The sequence below is a fragment of the Leptopilina heterotoma genome, unplaced genomic scaffold (genome assembly GCF_015476425.1).
Source record: "Leptopilina heterotoma isolate Lh14 unplaced genomic scaffold, ASM1547642v1 Lhet_45, whole genome shotgun sequence".
Taxonomy (NCBI): Eukaryota; Metazoa; Arthropoda; class Insecta; order Hymenoptera; family Figitidae; genus Leptopilina; species Leptopilina heterotoma.
In genome coordinates, this window is record NW_025111086.1 from 1263803 (window position 1) to 1287698 (window position 23896).

The window sequence follows — 23896 nt, forward strand, 5'->3', positions numbered from 1 at the left end:
ATTTATTAATTCAAAAGCAAAAAGTCCGTCACTGATTCAAATTAATCAATAAATATTTAACATAAACTTTATTTACTAATTTATTATAATTATTATTATTATTTATTATTTTCAAAAACTTCAATAAAATTCTTCAGAAATATTCAATTATTTTAAATACAATATTGCAATAAAATTACACGAAAAAATGCAATTATTTTTGATAAATTTTAATAAAATTTTATTTATAAGAATTGAATTATTTTCTATACAATTTTAATTAAATTCGTCGAAAATATTTGCAAGAAATCAATTATTTTTATAAATAATAAAAGTCTTCCTAGAAATTCAATTTTTTCTTCTAGTTTTATAAATTATTCTCGAAAATTCAATTATTTTCATAAATAATAAATTTTTTTAGAAGAATTCAATTATTTTGAATACAATTTTAATAAAATTCTTTGCAGGAATTCAATAATTATTTCCATTATTTGTAATTATTTTAAAAAGAGAATTAGTAAAATTAATATGTAGAAATTTTTATTCTAATTTTAAGTAGTAAATTTTTGTGAATTTACATTCAATGCAAAATTAGTAAAAAAAAAATACGAATTTTTATTAATTTAATTTTAGAGTAGAATTTAGTGAACCTTTGTATTAGAAATTTTTGCACTAATTTAAATAAGTACAGAAAATTTTAACACAATTTTATAACATTATAGAATTATTTATTTGAATTAATTAAAAATAACTAATTTGCTAGTAATAATTTTTTACTATCAAATTAGTTACTGTTTTAAATAATAGTTGTATTTTACAAATTAATTAATTAATTAATTAATTAATTAATTAGTTAACGATTAATTATTAGTTAAATTTACGTTTGGCTTATAGCAAAATAATTAAAAAATTATCTAACTAATTGAATTAGTCAAATTTGACTATTTTGTTATTTACTAATAATTAGTTATTTTTTACTACTAATTAATTACTTTTTTACTATTAATAAACATAATAATTATTTATTTAAAAATAAATAATAATAATATAATAAATAATAATATATTTTTTTTTATTTTATTTTTATTTTTTATTATTTATTTATTATTTTTTTATTTAATTATTTATTTAATGTTTTATTTACTACTAATTGTTTTTCACTAATTGCTGAAGCAGAATTTCAGTCAAAATTTAACTATAACAATTAATTATCTCAAACTAATTCAGATTTAGACTGAACCCTGATGAAAAAAAACTCGTTTTAAAATAAAAATTAACAAAAGTTTTTTAATTTCATTGATTGCTAAAAGTAAAAACTAACAGACAATAAAATGAAAATAGATAAAATAGAAAATACCTCAAAAGAATTGAAAATAGAAATAAAAAACAAACTAATTTACAATGTTTTTTTTGTTTTTACTATTTTTTTTTATTAAAAAAAAACTCCTACGCTAAAAATGCGAAAAAAATTCCTCTCTTAAAATAATTTTATGCACAATTTATTGATTGGAGTATTTTCAGTGATGAATATATATAGCAATAATAATAATAATAATCTTGATCGCTGGACCTATTCAATTTTCAACATGCAGACCGTGATGGCGCGCCCATTAAAAGGGATCTATCAGCCTCAAGGATTTCTTTTATGGACCAATAACTGAGAAACTGCCTTAATCGTTGAGAAGAATACCACAACTGATTTTCAAGGCGGCCATAATCGGAATAGCGTACGATAAAGAGATTTTCGTTTGAATACCCTCCACTCCAAACATCTTTATCTAATATCAAAACTGTACCTCACACCAATAAAATGCAAGGAATAATATCTAATTCAAAGATCAAAACTAAAATAGCATTAAACTTTCCCGCAAAAGCAAAGATTATTATAAACGATGATGGAGGAGAGTACTTATTTTAATTGAAGATTTCCCTCTCTATATTTGAAAATTAAAGAAAAACAAATTAGTAAATGAGAAATATTTGACTCAATTAAATACTAGTTGAAAATTTTTTTTTCTACCCCCCCCCCCTTTTTTTTGAAATTACAGAGCAAGTTTGTAATGAATAATGAAGGAACTCAATTATCTACTATTTTCCAAGTTCGAAATTATTCAGAGTTTAACTCTTCTATTTGTAATACAACAGGTGAATTTCAGTCAGAGTCAACTTGAATGAAGCAGCAGAGTGGAGATTTGTCTTAATATCAACCTGGAGGAGAAGATTCACAAGGCGTGATTGTGTAAACGGATTAAAACCATAGCTTCTTCATCTCTGCGATGCAAACAAACTTTTCGTCTTAGAATAATTCAGGTCACCTTTTTTTTTTTTGCTCAGAAAAAAAATATATTATTAATTTTTTTTAAAATATATTTACTCTGAAAAAAAAATTTACTTGTAAAAATTCTTTCTTTAGAAAAACAATTTTTTCAGTAAAGAAATATTCTTTCATTCAGAGAACAACTTTTTGAATAAATAAAAATTCTTTTCTTAAAAAAGCAAATTTTCTGTGTAAAGAAAAAATATTTTATTTAAAAAAAAGACAATTTTGTCACAAAAAAAAAATTTCTTACGTGAAAACCAATTTTTTGACTATTAAAGGAAAATTTTTTTCGTTGCACGGAGAGAAAAAACAAGGCTTTTCCCCGTGACTTCAATTCATGCCTTTTCAGGTAGCAGTTTCACCGGATTTCCCGATGAATTTCATGCGTTTAGCGGTTAGGCCACGCCTTAGCCCTAGAATCTCACCGAGAAAATCCGTGAGCGTCCTGCATTTTTACTGTGATAATTTTCACGCGTTAAATGCATATTTTTCATGGGGAAAAGCCTTGTTTTTTCTCTCCGTGTGTAAAAACCATTTTTTTTTCACTAAAGAAAAATTCCTTCTTTAAAAAAACAATTTTTTAACTAAATTGTTTCTATAAAAAAAATTTTTTAGCTATACGAAAATACTGACATTTAATAAAAAATTATTTTTACCTAAAGAGAAATTCTTAAAAAGAAAATTGTTTTTTCTGAAGAAAAATTCTCTTATTAAAAAAAAACAATATATTGATAAAAGCTCTTTCCTTAAAGAAACAATTTTTGACTACAGGAAATTTCTTTTTCGTTATAAAAACCATTTTTTTTCACTAAAGTAAAATCACTTCTTTAAAAAAACAATTTTTTCACTAAAGGAAAATTTTTTTCGTTGTAAAAACCATTTTTTTTTAACTAAAGAAAAATTCGTTCTTTAAAAAAACAATATTCTTTTCTTAAGAAAGGAATTTTTTGACTAAAGGAAAAATATTTTATTTAAAAAAAAAAACAATTTTGTCACAAAAAAGAAAAATTCTTACTTTAAAACAATTTTTTTTAATTGAAGGAAAAAATTATTTTCGTCATAACAACCATTTTTTCATAAAGAAAAATTCTCTGTTTAAAAAAACAATATTTTGACTAAAGCAAAATTGTTATGTTAAAAATAATAATTTTTTTGAGTAAAGGAAAATTTTTTTCGTTGTAAAAACCATTTTTTTTCACTAAAGAAAAATTCCTTCTTTAAAAAAACAATTTTTTAACTAAATTGTTTCTATAACAAAAATTTTTTAGCTAAAGGAAAGTACTAACATTTAATAAAAAATTATTTTCCCCTAAAGAGAAATTCTTAAAAAGAAAATTGTTTTTAATAAAGAAAAATTCTCCCATTAAAAAAACAATATTTTAATAAAAGCAAAATTCTTTCCTTAAAGAAACAATTTTTGACTACACAGGAAACTTTTTTTTATTATAAAAATCATTTTTTTCACTAAAGAATAATTAGTTCTTTAAAAAAACAATTTTTTCACTAAAGTAAAATTCTTTCCTTAATTTTTTAACTGAAGGAAAATTTTTTTCATTGTAAAAACCAATTTTTTTACAAAAGAGAAAAATTCCTTCTTTAAAAAACCATTTTTTTTTACTAAATCAATGTTCTTTCCTTAAGAAAAGCAATTTTTTCATTAACGAAACTAAAAAACTTCTTCCATAAAATTGACAATTTTATGACTAAAAAGGAAAATTCTTTCCTTAAAAAAAAAATTTGTTTACTAAAGGAAAATTATTTTATTTCAAAAAAACAAACAATTTTGTCAAAAAAAAAGTTACGTTCAAATCTATTTTTTTTTACTATAGGTAATTTTTTTCATTACAAAAACCATTTTTTCCAATTAAGAAAAATTCCATCTTTACAAAAACAAATTTTTGACTAAACGAAACTTTTCTTCGTTATAAATACCATTTTTTCACTAAAAAAAATCCTTCTTTTAAAAAAACAAGGTTTTTCGACTAAAAGAAAATATTTTTATTTTAAAGAAAAAATGTTTTCATTAACGAAAAATTGTTCCTATAAAAGAATAGTTTAGCTTAAGAAAAGAATTTTTTGACTAAAGAAGAAATATTGTATTTAAAAAAAGAACAATTTTGTCACATAAAGAAAAATTCTTTGCGTTAAAACAATTTTTTTGAGTAAAGGAAATTTTTTTTCGATATAAAAACCATTTATCCATTAAGGAAAAATTACTTCTTTAATAAAACAATTTTTTAACTAAAGTAAAATTTTTTTAGCTAAAGGAAAACATACTGCCCTTTAAAAAAATGACTTCTTCATTAAAAAGAAATTCTTTTAATTTAAAAAAAAACATTTCTTTCCCTAAAGAAAAATTTTTTCATTAAAAAAAAAGAATATTTTTCTTTCTATTCTATTCTTAAAAAAAACAATTTTTTGACTAAAGGAAACCTTTCCTTTATAGAAACCATTTTTTTCACAAAAAAAAAAGAATTCCTTGTTTAAAAAAACAATTTTTCGACTAAAGAAAATTCCTAAATTTATAAAAAGCAATTTTTTCATTAACGAAACTAAAAAACTTTTACCATATTAAATTGACAATTTTTTTACTAAAGGAAAATTCTTTCCTTAAGAAAAGAATTTTTTTTACTAAGGGAGAAATATTTTATTTAAAAAAAAACAAACAATTTTGTCACAAAAAAAAAATGTTACGTTCAAAACAAATTTTTTTGACTGAAGGTAATTTTTTTTCATTGCAAAAACCATCTTTTCCAATAAGGAAAAATTCCTTTTTTACAAAAACAAATTTTTGACTAAAGGAAACTTTTCTTCTTTATAAATACCATTTTTTTCACTAAAAAAATCCTTGTTTTAAAAAACAGTTTTTCGGCTAAAGTAAAATTCTTTCATTTAAAAGGAACAATTTTTTCATTAACGAATTGACAATAACAATAACGAATTAACGTGTTACGACAATTTTTTTTGACTTAAGGAAAATTCTTGTTTTTAAAAGAATTTTTAATTCTTTTTTAATTCTTTTTTTTTTTTCATTAACGAAAATTTTTATTCTGGCAAAGGCGTTATCAGAAATAAGGAAAACTTGACTGCCTGTTAATATCTGGTTTCAAGTAATTTATCCAAAATAAAAAAAAAAATTCTAGCATGGGCCTTACCAGAAACTAGGAAAACTGGTTAGGCCCCTGTGAGAGATTAAAGTTTCAAAGGAATTTTTTTTTTAAGTTTTACTTTTCGAAATTGTAGATAATTATAAAATGGGAAAATTTCCACAAGGGTAGAAAATTATTGTTCAGATAGAAATAATTTTTAGAAACAGGGCTCCAACATGGGCCCATCATGGCTGTAATCCATCGATTCTTGAAATAAATAAAACGCACCTTACGATAAATTGAATGTCATCATTGTGATTTAAAAAGTTATATAAACTTGAAGAAAGTGGCTTGAACGGAATTTTTTTTTTTTTCGATTGTAAATGGGGGAGAAAAAAAATATATGAAACCCCCGTTAAGCAGAAAAGGGAAAGTCACCCCTCGGCGTAAGTTTGAAACCTAGAGTGAACTAATCGTTGAAAGTAGGTCTCGACTTCACCGCAATGACATCGACACGTCTGGTGGATGAAAAAAAAAAAAATTCCCTTTCGTCACAACACTGACAGATGAGATTGCCTCGACTTTTGCCGAATGGATATTACTTCAAGAGTGGATTGGACTTTTCATAGAGTTGTGTGTGTGTGTAGAGTGAAGGGTAGCGAGACATTTTTCTCCCCTTTTCATCGTATATTTATTTCCCGCGCGCGACTTTCAAATTTTTGATTCGTCGAAAATGAAATTCAGAATCTTAAGATTGAGTTGAATTTTTGGTTCTGTATAAAATGCGACTATGCGAGGGTTGATAAAGTCATCATCACAATTCTTGAGAGAGAGTTAAATTTTAAAGATTAGGAAGGGAAAAATTGACGAGAATTTTCTTATTCTTGAAATGGATCGACGATTAGTTGGATTCGTGTGAAGATTTAAGAATGAGATGAAAATTCTTCTTTGGGAAATTCAACTTTTCTTTTTTCTTGATAGTTTAAATGTCGTAGTCGAGTGCTCGCTTTACGTGCATTTTTTTGGCAAAAGGGATGATTTTTATTTTACAAAAAGTTAATATTCAAAATTTCAAATAAATAAAAGAGATTTTTAGTCACTAATATTAATTCATTTAATTTTAATCACTAATTAAAAAAAATGATAATTTAATGAATTAAAAATTTTAAATAGAATTAAAATAGAGAATAATAAGAAATTTTCTCCACGAGAATCAAAAAGATAAATTCCCACACTGATAAAAAAAAAAAACGAATAAATAATAATAATCGAAATAAGGCCACATTTGAAACAAAAAAAGAAAAACAAAAAAAAATAAACAATCAAGTTTTTCCAATTTGAAAATACTGTCAATAACAGAAAAAACACCAGAATTCACAATTTTTCACAAAATAAAAAAATATATATAAAATAAATTCGAGAGAAATAGTGTGAAACGTGTTATTATTTTGTCCGATTTCAAGGAGTCTCTTTTAAAGAAGATCATCGAGTCGTCGCGCAAGCTCTGACAGATTTTCCCAGAGCTTTATCAACTGAGCTTGAAGCAAAAGAAGAAAAAAAAGAAAATAAAAAAAAAAGAACGGCTTCTTAGCTGCGGCGTATATTGAATGAAAAGGTTTTCTACGCCAAAGGCGACTTGCCAACAATATTGAAAACGTAAGCTCGTCACCTTTTCATTCACAGAAAAGGTTCCCATTTATCCTCGACAAGAAACAAGAGTTTCAATTTTTACCCGCAATGAAGGAATAAAAAAAGAAAAAGAGGAAAAAAAGCCAAGATTTTTTTTTTTTTTTTGAAAACATCCACCAAAAAAAGAAGACAATTTTTAATTTACAACAAAAAAGAAGAAAAGCATTATTAATTTTTAACAAATCAACTATATATTAAAAGGAAAAAAGCAAACAATATAAAAATAATTTATATACCAAAATTTCCTTGACTTTTCCCTGATTTCTATAAAAAAAAATATTCACTTTTATTCTTATCTAACATCAATTCTAAATTTTTCTAAAAATTCAATTGTTTTTCAAATTTTTTCTTTTCGAATTCTCCAAAAATTCTCAATGCGAGAAAATTTAAAAATAATTTTTAAAACTAAAATAATAAAATTCTAAAATAGAAAACTTATTTCTGTTAAATTTGACAAAAATTTCCAATTAATTTTCAATTCAATTTGATCTATTTAAAATTTGAATCATTCACTAAAATTTTTTTTTACTTTCGATAGTCGATTAAAAGAATATCAACAAAATTTATAAAAATAATTTAATTCTTGCGAAGAAATTTTTTTTTAATAATTGATTTCTTTCGATTAATTTTATGCAAATTCTAATTTAAATAATTGAATTCCTAAAGAAATATTTATTATTCATGAAAAAACAATTTAATTCTGACCAAGATTTTTAGAAAAAATTTTTTAAATAATTGAATTCTGTTTGAAAATTGGTTGAAAATATAGTAAATAATAAAAATCATTCAATTGCGAAAAATTTTTAAAAATAATTAAATTTTACAAAGAATTCTATTAAAATTTTTGATAATAATTAAATGTCTTCACGGTATTTTATTAAATTTTTTTTTTTGAAAATAATTGAATTCCTAAAAAGCATTTCATTATTTATGAAAATAATTTTATTTTTGCGACCGATTTTATTAGAATTTTTTCAAAATAATTTAATTTCCCAAGAAGAAATTTATTTCTTTTAAAAATAATTGAAAATTTTTGCAAAGAATTTTTATTAAAATGCCTAAAAATAATTCTAATTTTTGGGAATAATATTGTTATTTATCGACATAATTGAATTCTTGCGAAGAATTATTTACGGAAATAAATGTAAATGTAAATTCTTGGAAAGAATTTTATTAAAATCTAAAAGAATAATTGAATAGTGGCTGAGAATTTTAATAAAATTTTCAAAAATAACTGAATTTCTAAAAAGAATTTTATTGTTTATGAAAATAATTGAATTAATTCAAAACATTTTTTTCAAATGTTTAAAAAAAATTGAATTTCTGTGAAAAATTTTGTTATTTTTGAAAATAATTGAATTCTTTATAAGAATTTTATAAACATTGTTTTTAATAATTAATTTTTTCGAAATATTCGACCTATGTCAAAGAATTTTATAAATATTTTTTTAAATAATTTAATTTTTGTTATAATTTTATTATTTATGAGTAATAATTTAATTTTTTGGAAGAGTTTTAATAATTTTTTTTTAATAATTGAATTCTTTCAAAGAATTGAAAAATTGTAAAAATTTTCAAATTGTATTTTAAAAAAATTGAAGTCCTGTGAATAATTTTATTGGTTGTGAAAATAATATAATTCTTGCAACTAATTTCAATAATATTTTTTAAAGTAATTAAATTTCTAAAAAGAATTTTATAAATATTTTTTTAAATATTTGAATTTTTGTTAAAATTTTATTATTTATGACAGTAATTAAATTTTTGGGAAGAATTTTATTAAAATTTTCTTTTAAATAATTGAATTCTTTCAAAGAATTTTAATGAAATTTTTAAGAATAATTGCATTTTTTCGAGAAATTTATTTCAATTTGTACCAAAAATAATTGAATTTTATTATTAATTTATAAAAATAATTAGAAACTCTTGCAACGAATTTTATTATATTTTTTTTCAAATAATTTTATTTCTGAGAAGGATTTCATTCTCTATGAAAATAATTGAATTAATGCGAAAAATTTTATTAAAATGTTTAAAAAGAATTGAATTTTTGTGAAAAATTTTGTTATTTTTAAAACTAATTGTATTCTTCATAAGTATTTTATAAATATTGTTTTAAATAATTGAATTTTTGTTAAAATTTTATTATTTATGACAATAATTTAATTTTTTGGAAAAATTTTATTAAATTTATTTATAAATAATTGAATTCTTTGGAAGAATTGAAAAATTGTGAAAATTTTCAAATTGTTTTTAAAAAGAATTGAAGTCCTGTGAATAATTTTATTGATTGTGAAAATAATTGAATTCTTGCAATTAATTTTAATAAAACTTTTTTTTAAAGTAATTAAATTTCTAAAAAGAATTTTATTATTTGTGAAAATAATTGAATTCTTGCAAAGAATTTTAAATTAAAACTTTTTTAAAGAATTCAATTGCAACTGAACTAAAAAATATATAAATTTTATAAACAAATTTTACTAAAATCCTTGAAAATAATTGACTTCTTTCGAAGAATTTTATAAACATTTTTTTGAATAATTGTATTTTTCGAGGAATTTATTTCAAATTTTACTTAAAATAATTGAAATGAAATCCTACGAATATTTTTATTGATTGTGAAAATAATTGAATTCTTGCAACGAATTTTATTAAAATTTATTCCAAATAATTGAATATCTTTGAAGAATTCTATTATTCAAGAAAAGAATTGAATATTCTTGCATAGAATTTTGAATTAAAAGTTTTTCAAAGAATTTAATTACAATTTTAGTAAAAATATATAAATTTTATAAATTTACTAAAAATTTTACTTAAATCCTTAAGAAAAATTGACTTCGGAGAATTTTATAAAAAAAATTTTAAATGATTGAATTTTTGTATAAAGTTTATTAATTATGAAAATAATTAAATTTTGGAAAGAATTTTATTAAACTTTTTTCTAAATAATTGAATTTTCTTGAAGAATTTTAATGAAAATTTTTAAGAATAATTTTATATTTCTAGGAATTAATTTCAACTTGTACCAAAAATAATTGAATTTTATTATTTATAAACATAATTAAAATCTCTTGCAACGAATTTTATTATAAATTTTTTTTAAAGTAATTTAATTTCTCTGAAGAATTTTATTATTTGTAAAAGTAATTGTATTTTTCAATTAAAATTAATTGAAATTTTTCGATGAGTTTTATTACATATTTATGAAAATAATTGAATTTTTGATTAGAATTTTATTAAAAATTTCTTTAAACAGTTATATTTTCATGAAAAATTTTATTATTAGTGAGAGAGTAATTGAATTATTGTGACCTTACGTTGTCCACAGTTTGAAAATAGAAAAAAATTAAAATAAAGTAAAACTTATTAAACTAAAATTAAAAACAATTTTTTTATTTCCCATGTGGAGGGAAATAAGACTGAATTGCAGTACAAAACGACTTCGCGGGAATTAAAGCAAAAAAAAAAAAATAAGAAATAAAAAGAAAGTGTTTGACAATAAAAGAAAAGTACGTCTGTGCGAGAGTGAAAATTTTCCCAGTAATTCTAGGCACAGCTTTCTTTTGTTATAAACGTGAGGTGAATGAGCGGTCTTGTTAAACTTTTTGAGCTTCGTATTAAGGGTTAACTTACGTTGACAACTAAGCGCAAAGATCAAAAGAAAACTGGACGGACTATACGTCAAGACTCCCGTGCACCACTCTTTTTCGACATTTTTTCCCTCTAGCAATTATGGCCTTTTCAAAAAAAAAAAAATAATTCCTTCACGTAGTTGAATAAAAGGTTTTAAGGTACAAACTCTTTTATTTTCCAATTTTTTTTTTTTGTTTTTGTGTAACTTTTTTTTTATATATAGAAATGTTCCTCGTCATTGGGATAAGACATTTCATGTACATATATATATGTAGAGTTGCATGTGTACACAAAACGAAACTGGTGAGTCGTGCGAGAGAATCGACGCAGTCTTTTGAACCAAAGTTAACTCCACCCCGATCTTTGTACGTGCCCTCTGTATGTTTTCCAAACCCTCAGACTTTGCTCTTTCCACCGAGAAAGAGAGAGAGAGAGAGACCATCTTTATGCTTATACAAGAAATCGTTTGTGCATCTCTTGAATTTACCAAATTTGAATTCTCAAGAGAAAGGAATTTTTATTTCTCGTTTCTTTTCCTCTTGTGAATGTGTATTTGTCAGGAGTCGCTTGGAAATATTCCTTTTTTTCCACTTCTTCGTCTTCTTCTTCTTCTTTTTCTTCACTTTTTTCCCCCTTCCCCGAAATGTATAAAAAGAAAGGAAAATTTTATTCTTTTGAATAATGTTCATCAGATTTTTTTTCTTTTCTACTTTAATTCTTTTGTTATGATTTTATTGCAAACATTCTTAATGATTTTATGATGACTTTTAGGATTTCATGATGATTTTTATTATTTTATGATAATAATAATTATTATAAAAATTTATAATAATGTTTTATGATAAGAATTTTTATGAGATTTCTTATCTTTATTCAAGAGTTGAAATAAAAAACTATTCTCAAAAATTCAATTATTTTCATATATATATATATACCTATAGAATACAATTTTTACAGAAATTCAATTCTTTAAACAGAATTTTTAAAAAATTGTTCGAAAGAAGTCAATTATTTTTAAGGATTTTAATACAATTGAAATTAAATTCCTTGAAGAAATTTCAATAAAAAATCTTTGCAAAAATACAATTATTTTCACAAATAATAAAATTCTTCAGAGAAATTAAATTATTTTAAAAAAATTTATAATAAAATTCGTTGCAAGAGATTTTAATTATGTTTATAAATAATAAAATTTAATTATTTTTGGTACAAGTTGAAATTAATTCCTAGAAATATAAAATTATTCTTAAAAATTTTCATTAAAATTCTTCAAGAAAATTCAATTATTTAGAAAAAAGTTTAATAAAATTCTTTCCAAAATTTAATTATTTTCATAATTAATAAACTTTATACAAAAATTCAATCATTTAAAAATTTTTTTATAAAATTCTCCGAAGTCAATTGTTCTTAAGGATTTAAGTAAAATTTTTAGTAAATTTATAAAATTTATATATTTTTACTAAAATTGTAATTAAATTCTTTGAAAAACTTTTAATTCAAAATTCTATGCAAGAATATTCAATTCTTTTCTTGAATAATAGAATTCTTCAAAGATATTCAATTATTTGAAATAAATTTTAAACAAAATTCGTTTTAAGAATTCAATTATTTTCACAATCAATAAAAACATTCGTAGGATTTCAATTATTTTAAGTAAAATTTGAAATAAATTCCTCGAAAAATGCAATTATTTAAAAAAATGTTTATAAAATTCTTCGAAAGAAGTCAATTATTTTTAAGGATTTTGGTAAAATTTGTTTATAAAATTTATATATTTTTTAGTTCAGTTGCAATTGAATTCTTTAAAAAAGTTTTAATTTAAAATTCTTTGCAAGAATTCAATTATTTTCACAAATAATAAAATACTTTTCAGAAACTTAATTACTATTTAAAAAAAATTTTATTAAAATTAGTTGCAAGAATTCTATTATTTTCACAATCAATAAAATTATTCACAGGACTTCAATTCTTTTTAAAAACAATTTGACAATTTTTACAATTTTTCAATTCTTCCAAAGAATTCAATTATTTAAAAAAAAAATTTAATAAAATTCTTCCAAAAAATTAAATTATTGTCATAAATAATAAAATTTTAACAAAAATTCAATTATTTAAAAAAATATTTATAAAATTCTTCGACAGAGGTCGAGTATTTCGAAAAAATTAATTATTTAAAACAATATTTATAAAATACTTATGAAGAATACAATTATTTTCAAAAATAACAAAATTTTTCACAGAAATTCAATTCTTTTTAAACATTTAAATTATTTTTATAAACAATAAAATTCTTCTCAGAAATTCAATTATTTTTGAAGATTTTATTAAAATTCTTAGCCACAATTCAATTATTCTTGCAGATTTTAATAAAATTCTTCCCAAGAATTTACATTTACATTTATTTCCGTAAATAATTCTTCGCAAGAATTCAATTATGTCGATAAATAACAAAATTATTCCCAAAAATTACAATTATTTTGAGGCATTTTAATGAAATTCTTTGCAAAAATTCAATTATTTTTAAAAGAAATAAATTTCTTCTTGGGAAATTAAATTATTTTGAAAAAATTCTAATAAAATCGGTCGCAAAAATAAAATTATTTTCATAAATAATAAAATACTTTTTAGAAATTAAATTATTTTCAAAAAAAATTTAATAAAATACCATGCAGACATTTAATTATTGTTAAAAATTGAAATAGAATTCTTTGTTAAATTTAATTAGTTTTAAAAACTTTTCGCTATTAAATGGTTTTCATTATCTACTATTTTCATTAAATTTTCAAACAGAATTTAATTATTTAAAAAATTTGTTGTAAAAGTCTTTGTAAAAATTCAATTTTTTTTATGAATAATAAAAATTTCTCAGGAATTCATTTATTTAAATTAGAATTTGCATAAAATTAGTCGAAAGAAATCAATTATTTAAAAATTTTCATAAAATTCCTATCGCAAGATAATTAAATTATTTTTATAAATTTTGTTGATATTCTTTTAATCGATTATCGGAAGAGTAATAAATACACATCACTATTTCGTTGGATGTGTTTAAATAGTGTTTCATTTATTACTCTTCCGATAATCGATTAAAAGAATATCAATAAACGGTAGAAGAAATCAAAAATATATTTTTATAAATATTTCAATTATTTCATGAATAATAAAATTTGTTGCAGGAATTCAATTTATTGGCAGGTTAAGAAAGAAGTAAATATTTTTCATGAAAATTAGAAAAAAGTCAGGAAAACAAAATATAGAATAGAATTTTTGGAAGTTTTGTGAAGTGTCTAAATTTTTGAGTTTTTTTGGTCGTCAAGTTTAATTTTTCGAAAGCTTAATTTTTACTACTTTTTTTAGTTTGAAAGCTAGTTTTTACTACTTTTTAAAAATTAATTATCGAGTGCAAAGTCTGCAAACTACATTTTTCTATCGAATTATAAAAAAAAAATTTTCTAAACGAATATAAAAATAAATTTCTCTCCAAAAAATGGGGGGAAACAATTTTTTTTTAAACATTACAAAGCAAAAATTGGACCACAAGGAAAAATTTATGCGAAACAAAAGTTTTTAAAAGAAGAACACTCTCCCCCTAATAATAATCGTGTGGCAAATAAGATTATCTGATCGCATTTTAATGGTAAACTTGCGTGACAGGAAGAATGTGAGAGAGTATATATAGTTGTCGTTGGACGACACACTATAAACATACACATATATATACCTATTGGAGAAATTTATACGTGTACATATAACAAATACACACGTTTCCCTTGGATATATATATTGGATTGCCTGACCTATCGAGGTGACTACTATTTCCTGTACCACCTCAATACAAGATTTTCATCAGTGAATTACCTCATTCCTTATATACAATGGGAGTTAAAAAAAATAGGGGCATTTGTTTATTCAGATATTCAATTATTTCTATATTTCTTACAAGATTTCTCCCTTTGATTTCACTCTTATTTGTCATATCAGTCATGTTTCGTTTTTATTTCATTAATAATAGCCCCGAAAAAAGGGAAAGATTTCTTTAATCAAACACAAAAATTACATACATTTTACTTATTTTACTTTTATTTTAGTTGTTTCGTTTGTTCTGGATATCAAAATATTCAGAAATAATAAATTAATTATTTCTGGGAATTTTTATTTAGGGGTCGTTCAAAAAATATTAAAAAGTGTTGCAGATTAAATTAACACCAAAAAAGATTAAAATAATCAATTTTGGTGTTATTTTTTACAATGAATGAAATGAATGAAATTTTAGTTCATAAAAATTTTTCGATAACTATAAAACATGAAGATATTTCTTCATATTTTATAATAATTAAAGATGACCAAGTAATAAAATCATTATTTTATATTATAAGAATATTATACTTCTTCAAAATTATTTTCATTATTTCAATTCAATTATTATTTTCAAAAATTTTTAACTACAATTTTACTTTATATCTATTATTTTTAATAATTTTCGAAAAAGTCCTTTGGTATTTTTCAAATCCATTTGTTTACAACATTCAATTTAACGAAATTTCAATTATTCCTAAATTCTTTATTATTATTAGAAAATAAAAACTTCAAATAATATAAAAAAATTCAATTAAACTTTTTCAAAAAAATTAATTTCAAAATTCAATTATTTCTAAAAATTCACGCCATATTGCTTTTAATATTCAATTATAATCTAAAATTTTAACTGAAATTCAATTTTATGAAGTGAAAATCAATTTTTATTAGAAAATTCTACAAGAATTTAATTATTTAAATGCAAAAATAAATAATTTATTGAATAATTGAATGTTTCTGAAAATTCAATTCTCATAAAGAATTTTATTAACAAATTTTTAAATAATTGAATTCTTTTATCGAATTTTATTAAAACTTGCATGAACATAATTACTTTTTTCAAGGAAATCAATTATAATTGTATGAAAAATAATTAAAACGCTGCGATCAGTTTTATTATTAGTAAAAATAATTGAATCCTTAAGAAGAATTTTATTACTCTTGAAAATAATTGAATTTCTGCAATAATTTCTAACTTCTCTAAAATTAAATTTTTTTCTAGTGTTATTAACTAAAATTCTTCAATAAATCCATTATTTTTAATAATTTTTAAAAAAAGTTCTTTGAGAATTTTCAAATTCATTCGTTTACAATTCAATTTTACAAAATTTCAATTATGCGGAAATTCTGCAATTGAATATATATTGAAAAATAAAAACTTGAAATAATTTCAATAAAAAATCCTATTAAACTTTGAAAAAGAATTAATTCTACAGAATTGTTTGTCAAAAATATGAAAAGTTAAGAATTTCAATGATTTTAATTAGAAACTTTTGCAAAATTTAATTATTTCTAAAAATCCACGTTATAATGTTTTTAATATTTAATTATAATCTAAAATTTTAACTGAAATTCATTTTTAAAAGCATTTTTATTAGTAAATTCAACGAGAATTCAATTATTTAAATACAAATAAAATGTAAATAAATAATTTATTAATTTCATGTTTCTTGAAATTAAATTCTCATAAAAAATGTTATCAACAATTTTTTTAAATCATTAAATTCTTTGGACGAATTTTAATAAAATTTTTAAGAATAATTACATTTTTCGAGGAATTCGATTAAAATTGCATTAAAAATAATTGAAATTCTGCAATGAAAGTTTTATTATTTAATATTTATGAAAATAATTGAATTCCTAAAAGAATTTTATTACTTTTCAAAATAATCGAATCCCTGTAAAAATGTTATTATTTATGAAAATAATTGAATTATTGTGAAGAGATTTATTAAAAAAATTTGTAAATAATTGAATTCCTGTAAAAATTTTTATTATTTGTGAAAATAATTGAATGTTTGCGTAGAATTTTATTCAAATTTTTTTTAGTAATGGAATTCTTTTGGAAAATTTTAAAGAAATAGTAGATATTGAAAATCATTGAATTTTAGAAAACTTTTGAAAATAATTGAAATTTTAACAAGAATTTGATTAAAATTTTTGAAAATAATTGAATATCAGAGAAGAACTTTATTATTTATAAAGAGAATTGAAATTTTGACGAGAATTTTTTAAAATTTTTTAACACAATTGAATTTAGTTACTAATTTACTAATTTAGTTACTAATTTAGTTACTAGAACTTAGTTACTAACTTACTATTCTCCCTGGAGATGCTAAATTCGTTGATTTTTTACAAATCGTTGACTTTTGTGTTTTATTTAATGTAAAATTTCATTCGTAGTTAAAAATAACACCAAAATAGATTATTTTAATTTAATCTTTTCTGGTGTCAATTTAATCCTAGAGAGATTAAACTGTTGCAGATTATTTTAATCCATTCTGGTGTTATTTTAACACCTCACGTTTTACTGTGATTGTAATATATAATATTATTACAATATTGTAATTTGTACTATAATATTGGATTTTTTTCGTTTCCTACAAAAGTCGAACGGTGGGGGGCAAGGGGTTTTTTTTTTATGAAGGCAAAGAACAAAAAAAACATTTTTCTCACCTGTTTGTCGTGAATTGAAGGCCTCGGTGCTTCCTGCGATGATTAGAAGAAGCAACGGCCTTAACAAGTCTCTCCCGGAAGGCAGCATCTTCCCAAGCTCCTAGTACGCCTGCGCGACAACCTTTTTAGCCGACACCCCTCATCACAGCCTTCCTGAAAAATGCAAAGACAAAAAGGACCACGATTAACGATCGTCTTTGCTGCATTTTATCATTTTTCTTCCGCTTCCGCGACTTCTTTTTTTCTCTCTCTCTCCCTCTCTCTTTTTTTTCTTCATCTCTGGTAATTATTACATCGGCGTTAGTCTGCAATTAGTCGTCCGCTTCTTTATCATATGAAATTACGCCGAAAACGAATTTTTTTCTCTTGTCTCTCTCTCTCTCTCTCTTTCTCCATCTTGATAGTGTCGTAATTTTTCTTTCCGAAAAAAGTTGCAGAAAGGGGAAAAAAAAATTATTTGTGTAGAAAAAAATTGTTTGTAGAAGAAAAATTGTTGATAGAAAAAAATTGTTGAGTGAACTTCATCTTTTGTTTATTAACAATTGTTATTAAAAAAATTATTTACTGGTCTTAAAGTTCTTTGACAATTTTCAAATCCATTTGTCGACAATATTCAATTTTACGAAATTTCAATTATATTCATAAATTCTTCAATTAAATAAATATTAGAAAATTAGAAATAATAATAAATATTAGAAAACTGACTTTTACGGACTGCAAGCAAATTTACGGACCTATTTCGAGCCCTGATGTTGGTTGAAAAAAATTGTTGCTAGAAAAAAAAAATGTTGGTAGAAAAAAAACGCTGCTACAACAAATTGTTAATTAATAATTGAAAATTATTAATTATTATGATTATTATTTTTAATAAAAAAAACTGTTAGTAGAAAAAAAGAAGATCGTAGAAAAAAATTCGACTAGATTTTAATTTTGATAATTTATTTCTAACCTGATTTCAACACTCGCCGAACTCGGACCCCAACAGCGCCCCGTCAAAAACTATTTTGCCGAGAGAAAAAAAGTAAAAAAAAAAATATCCCCGAGTAAAAGTTTTCCGATTGTATATATACACACAAGAATATCAACAGGTATCTTCGGAGGATCAATGAAATGATGCTCGTTTGTCTGATTTGCTGGCAAAGGAAAACTAGTTTCATATATAGACATTGAAAAATTACCCAACTTGGAGCATCCATAACGGAAGCAGTTCCATTGTTGAAACTCCTCATAGGCGTCTGGATACCGTTTCCCGGTTCTCGTTTAGGTTTTATTTATTTTTTCTTTTTGATAAATGTGGTCACGTAGAACACGGAGGGCCAACTGTGATAAGAATGTGAACGATAAAAAGAGAGGAGAATATTTTTGTTTAAAAAAAAAATAGAAGAGAATGAAGAAGAATGAGAGAGAAAGAGAGAGAGAGAGAGAAGATGCTGTGGGCCAAAAAGGCTCCGCGCGTCGGATTTCCATTATGCTAAACCGCAAATGGAGTCCTGCGATCGAGTGTCTCTCTTGCCTCCAAGTTTGCAACGATGGCCCTAGAGGTTCTCGGGATAACATTACCTAGAAATGAAATTTCCTTTCTCGAGATAGAAACCCCTTTTAACGCCAACTACAACTATGTGACAACGTCAAATGTACTAGCGATCTGGGGAAAAAAAGAATATTTGTTGCTTTTTCTTTGCGCTGAGTGGAGAAACTAGATGTAGCCCTGTTAGAGCCCTGATGGAAAATTGTTTTTTTTTAAATTTTTTTTCTAAAAATGGAACTGAAAAATGAATAAAAATATTGTTTATTCGCTACAGGGGGAATTTTTCTATCTTTCGATTCAAAACCGGGCTTTGACAGGGGCACGGCAAGTTTGACTAGTTTCCATTTTAGCAGCATTTGAGTCTTTGTCTTGTCACTGTTATATTTTTGACACTTGATGGGACAGACATTTTTTCAAGTAAGAAATAAAACTACAAGGAAAAAATATTTAGCGCGAAACTAGGAAAACTATCCAGAGCCTTGATGAAACCTATTTTTAAAATAGAATAGAAGGAAATTCTCCTGTTTTTCCCTCGATTACAATTTTATTTTTTCGGTAAAAGTAGAAATTTCTCGAGCTAAACAAAATTGGGAAATCACTTGGGAAAACTAGGCAACCGGGAAAACTATCCAGAGCCTTGTTAGAACTCCGTTATGAACAGAGGAAACCAGGCAAAAAAATTTCTTATTTCCTACTGAATAGGGACACTTTTAATATCTTCCGAACGAAAAGATAAGAAAATTTCCCCAAATGAAACAAGGCTCCAACAGGGCCCTAACTAGTTTTCTCATTTTTGAGCAAAACACGAACAAAACTGCTTCAATGCAAATGACAAATTTACCAGTAAAAAGAATAAAAAAAATTGTCAAATGAATATTTTTGTTTAAAAAAAATAGAAGAGAATGAAGAAGAAGAGGAAGAAAAAAAGTTAAAGAAGAAGAAGAAGAAGAGGAAGATGATGAAGAAGAAGAATTCTTCGCAGGAAGAAAAGCATAAAATGCAAAAGTATGAAATTTACTCGATTCCCGTTGTCGCGGTCGCCTGCAGGGGAAATGAAAAGAACAAGGGCAAATAAAAATCCTCTTGGCTTGGATGGGGAAAAAAAAGGAAGAAAAAAAAGAACACTGCGTGAAGTTAGCAGGCGAGTACACCGCGGGTGGAAACTTGGTTGAAACTTTAATGGACAATCCTGACACCAGGGGACAATCATCGTAACTGAACCTCGAGGGTGAAGTATACAGGAGATAACTTCAAGCCTGAAAGTTTCCTTCTTTCTCATTGTCTTCGATCTGGACTTGTATCATGCCACATTCCACTTCCGGAAATTATTTTTCCGTTATATATATTTTTATGTGTGTGTGTGTTAGTTGTTCCACTTGAGAGAAGAAAATATATGGTTCCAATTTACTTTTTCTATTTATGTTTTCTTTTTTAATAAACAAACTAAATATTTTTTTTTCTTTTTCAGTTTATAAATAAACCAATGCTCTTGCGGAAAATATATTTTCTCAAAAAAAAGGAAAATATTTTCTTTCATAAAATTGAAAAATTGGAGAAAGAATTGAAAAATGGACAACAAGATTTAAAAAAGGAGAAAATAATTTTGAAATAGTAAAGAAATCTCTTTCTTTGCTATTTTTAAATTATTTTTTCTTCAAAATTCTTTTTCCTTAAAAATATTTTTCCTTAAAAAATTTGAAATAATAAACAATAGACAAAAGAATTGGACAATTGACAAAACAGATTTTTAAACAAACAAACAAAGTAGAGAATTGACAAACACTTTGTACAAGAGTCAAAAAAAAAAAAATGACGCAGAATTGTCAAGGAAATTAGAGTAAAAAAATGACAAAATGACCAAAAAATGAAAAATAGACAAAAAACTGGAAAATTGACAAAAAAAAATTGAAAGAAAGTCAAACAATTTCAAAAGTTGACAAAGAATTGAACTATCGACAAAAAAAGTTACAGAATTGCCAAAAAAAATTGAAAACGAGTTTAATAAAATTACAAAATTGAAAAATAGACTAAAATTTAAATAATTGACAAAAAATATTGGAAAAGAGTCAAGAAATTTTGAAAATTGACAATAAAAATTAAAGATATAACAAGAAGATTTAAAAATAGACAAAAAATGAAAGATTTGTCAAAAAAAATTAAAATAAAAACAACAAAAATGAATAAAATTGAGTAAAAATTAAAAAAGAGACAAACAAATGACAAAAGTAAAATAAAATTAAAAAATATGCAAAAAATATAAATAATTGACAAAAAAAAAATTATAAAAGAATGATAAAATTTAGAAAATTGATAAGAAAAATTATAGAATTATAAAAGAAAATTGAGTAATAGACAAAAAATTAAATAATTGACAAAAAAAAAATTGAAAAGGAGTAGAAAAAAATTTGCAGAATGGACAAAAAATATCGGAAAATAAACAATAAAAAAATTACAGAATTGTTAAAAATTATTTTAAAAAATAAAAAAATTTTAAAATGGACAAAAAAAATTAAAGAGACAAGAAATTTAGAAAATAGAGAAAAAATTAAAGATATAACAAGAAAATTGAAAAATAGACAAAAAATTAAAGATTTGACAAAAAAATCCAACAATACACAAAAAATGTACAATTGACTGAAAATTGAAAAATAAACAAAAAGAAATACAGAATTGTTAAGGAAAATTTTAAATAAGAAAAAATTAAAAAACTGACAACAAATTTAAAGAGTCAAAACTTTTACAATATTGAAAATAAAACGAAAAAATTGACAAAAAAATTCAAAAATAGAAAAAAAATGTCCAATTTACAGAAAATTGAAAAATAAACAAAAAAACTTACAGAATTGTTAAGAAAAATTTTAAATAAAAAAAAATTAAAAAACTGCCAAAAGATTTAAAAAGAGTAAAAAATTTTACAATATTGAAAATAAAATAAAAGAATTGACAAAAAAATCCAAAAATAGACAATAAATAAATAAATATACAATTGACATAAAATTGAAAAATAAACAAAAAAAAATTACACAATCGTTAAGAAAAATTTTAAATGAGAAAAAATTAAAATACTGCCAAAAGATTTAAAAAGAGTAAAAAATTTTACAATATTGAAAATAAAATGAAAGAATTGACAAAAAAAATCCAAAAATAGACCAAAAATGCACAATTGACATAAAATTGAAGAAGTGTTAAAAAAAAATTAAAAAACTGAAAGAAGTTATTATTTGAATTGAATTGACAAAAAATGCAGAAATAATAATTAAATAAATAAATTAAAGAAAAAATTCAAAATTCAAAAAATACATGTTAACAAAATTTTAAAAATAGATGAACAATAAAAGAGTTGCTAAAAGAATTGAAAAAGAATCAAGTAATTTATAAAGTCGAGAGAAAAATTAAAAAATTGACAAAAGAATTAAAAAATACACAAAAAATAACAGAATTTCAAAAAAATTAAATACTTGACAATTGAAAAAAAAATCAAAAATACTAATCCAAAATTTATGATTAACAAAAATTTAATTTTCCTTAACGACCATACGAAAAAAAATTTTTGAAAAACTTGTCATAAATATAATTTTACAATATTAATGTCAAAGCTGAGTAATTTTTTTGGTGACACACATAATTTTCTTTTTTCTCTCTAATAGAGTGCTAACGTGACGAACAGGGATATTACGCGTTTTACGCTAAGCGAGCAAAGGAAGTTAAAGCTGAAATGAGCCGGAAGAGTGGAACTGGAAATGATGCTAAGCAACTTAGATTAGCTGAATCTACTGACCTCGGCCATTTGGCACAATGCCAGGCTAAATTGTCACGACACTCGTCTACTTTTCTACACCTTTTTTTTAATCTTTCATTTTTCATCCGAATCACTAAACTTATTATTAATCTTCATTAACTATTCAACTGTAGAAAAAAGAGCGAGAAAAAACAAATTTCCATCTTTAACAAGCGAATAAAAGTTTTCTTATTCTTATTCTTATTTAAAATTCCCTGTCTATAAATAAATAAATTGACGAATAAATAAAAAATTATTAAATATTTTTCAATTTTTAGGACCTTAATTTTTATAATTAATTAATTTTGTATCAAAATCTTTAAATTAATGAAAAACATTTCTTCAGATTTTGGTTATAATTTTTTCTAAAATATGATAAATGAAATTAAATTTCACAAACAATTTTAAGGAAATAAATTAATATTGTTGTGTTTGAATCTGTTCGCAGTTTAAAATTTTTGTTTGCTTATCAACTTTTTTAATAAATTTTCTTTTTCAATGTTTTGATGTTTAAAAATTAATGCACTGAAAATTATTAAATTCTTGCAATGTTTTTATCGAAAAGTTTGAAAATAATTAGTCATTTTTTTATAAAATTTTTTTTTAATAATTGAATTCTTTCGAGAAAATTTAATTAAAATTGTATTGAAAATAATATTGAATTCTCGACAAAAAATATTATTATTTATAAAAAGAATCAAATTCTTCCAAAGAATTTTATTAAAATTATTGAAAATAATTTAATTCTTAACAAGAATTTTATTAACAAATTTTTTAAATAATTGAATGTTTTCGTGAAATTTGATTAAAATTGTTTTGAAAATAATTGAATTCCTGCGACTAATTTCACTGTTTTAAATAATTGAATTGTACCAAAGAATATTTTATTAAAATTTTTGAAAATAACTTAATTCTTATCATTAAACATTTTTTTTTTAAATAATTAAATTCTTGCGAAAAATGTTATTAACATTTTTTGTAAATAATAAACCAGAATAGTTGATTTATGTAGTTGAAAGGTGAATTTTTAAAATTTTAAATCTGAAATTATTCAAAAATTAATGTTTATATTTGAAAATATAAAATTTTTTAATTTGCAAAATAATAAATTAAAAATAAATAAATTAAAATAATAAAAAAATTCAATAACTTTTAATAATATTATTATAAAACATGAAGAAATCGATTGTTGTCTATTACTCAATTTTTTTTTTACTTTTATAATTTATTTGTCTCCTTTTAAATTTTTTTTTTGCAATTATGTAATTCTTTTGCGTACTTTTCAATATTACTAACGATTTTTTAAAATTTTTCTTACAAATTTTCTAAATTTTTTCATTCTTTTATAT

The 23896-nt window shown here is 22.5% G+C and overlaps 1 protein-coding gene across 2 annotated transcripts in view; it reads right to left on the reverse strand.

Annotated features, from left to right (window-relative positions):
- The window catches only part of LOC122507190, a 456874-nt gene that overhangs the window by 217545 nt on the left and 215433 nt on the right, over positions 1-23896 (reverse strand). For both annotated transcript variants that reach the window (XM_043619783.1, XM_043619782.1), the window contains one exon: positions 17242-17394. In XM_043619783.1, the coding sequence (XP_043475718.1) occupies positions 17242-17329 (88 nt within the window). In that variant the 5' untranslated portion in view covers positions 17330-17394. The remainder of the gene's footprint in view (positions 1-17241; positions 17395-23896) is intronic.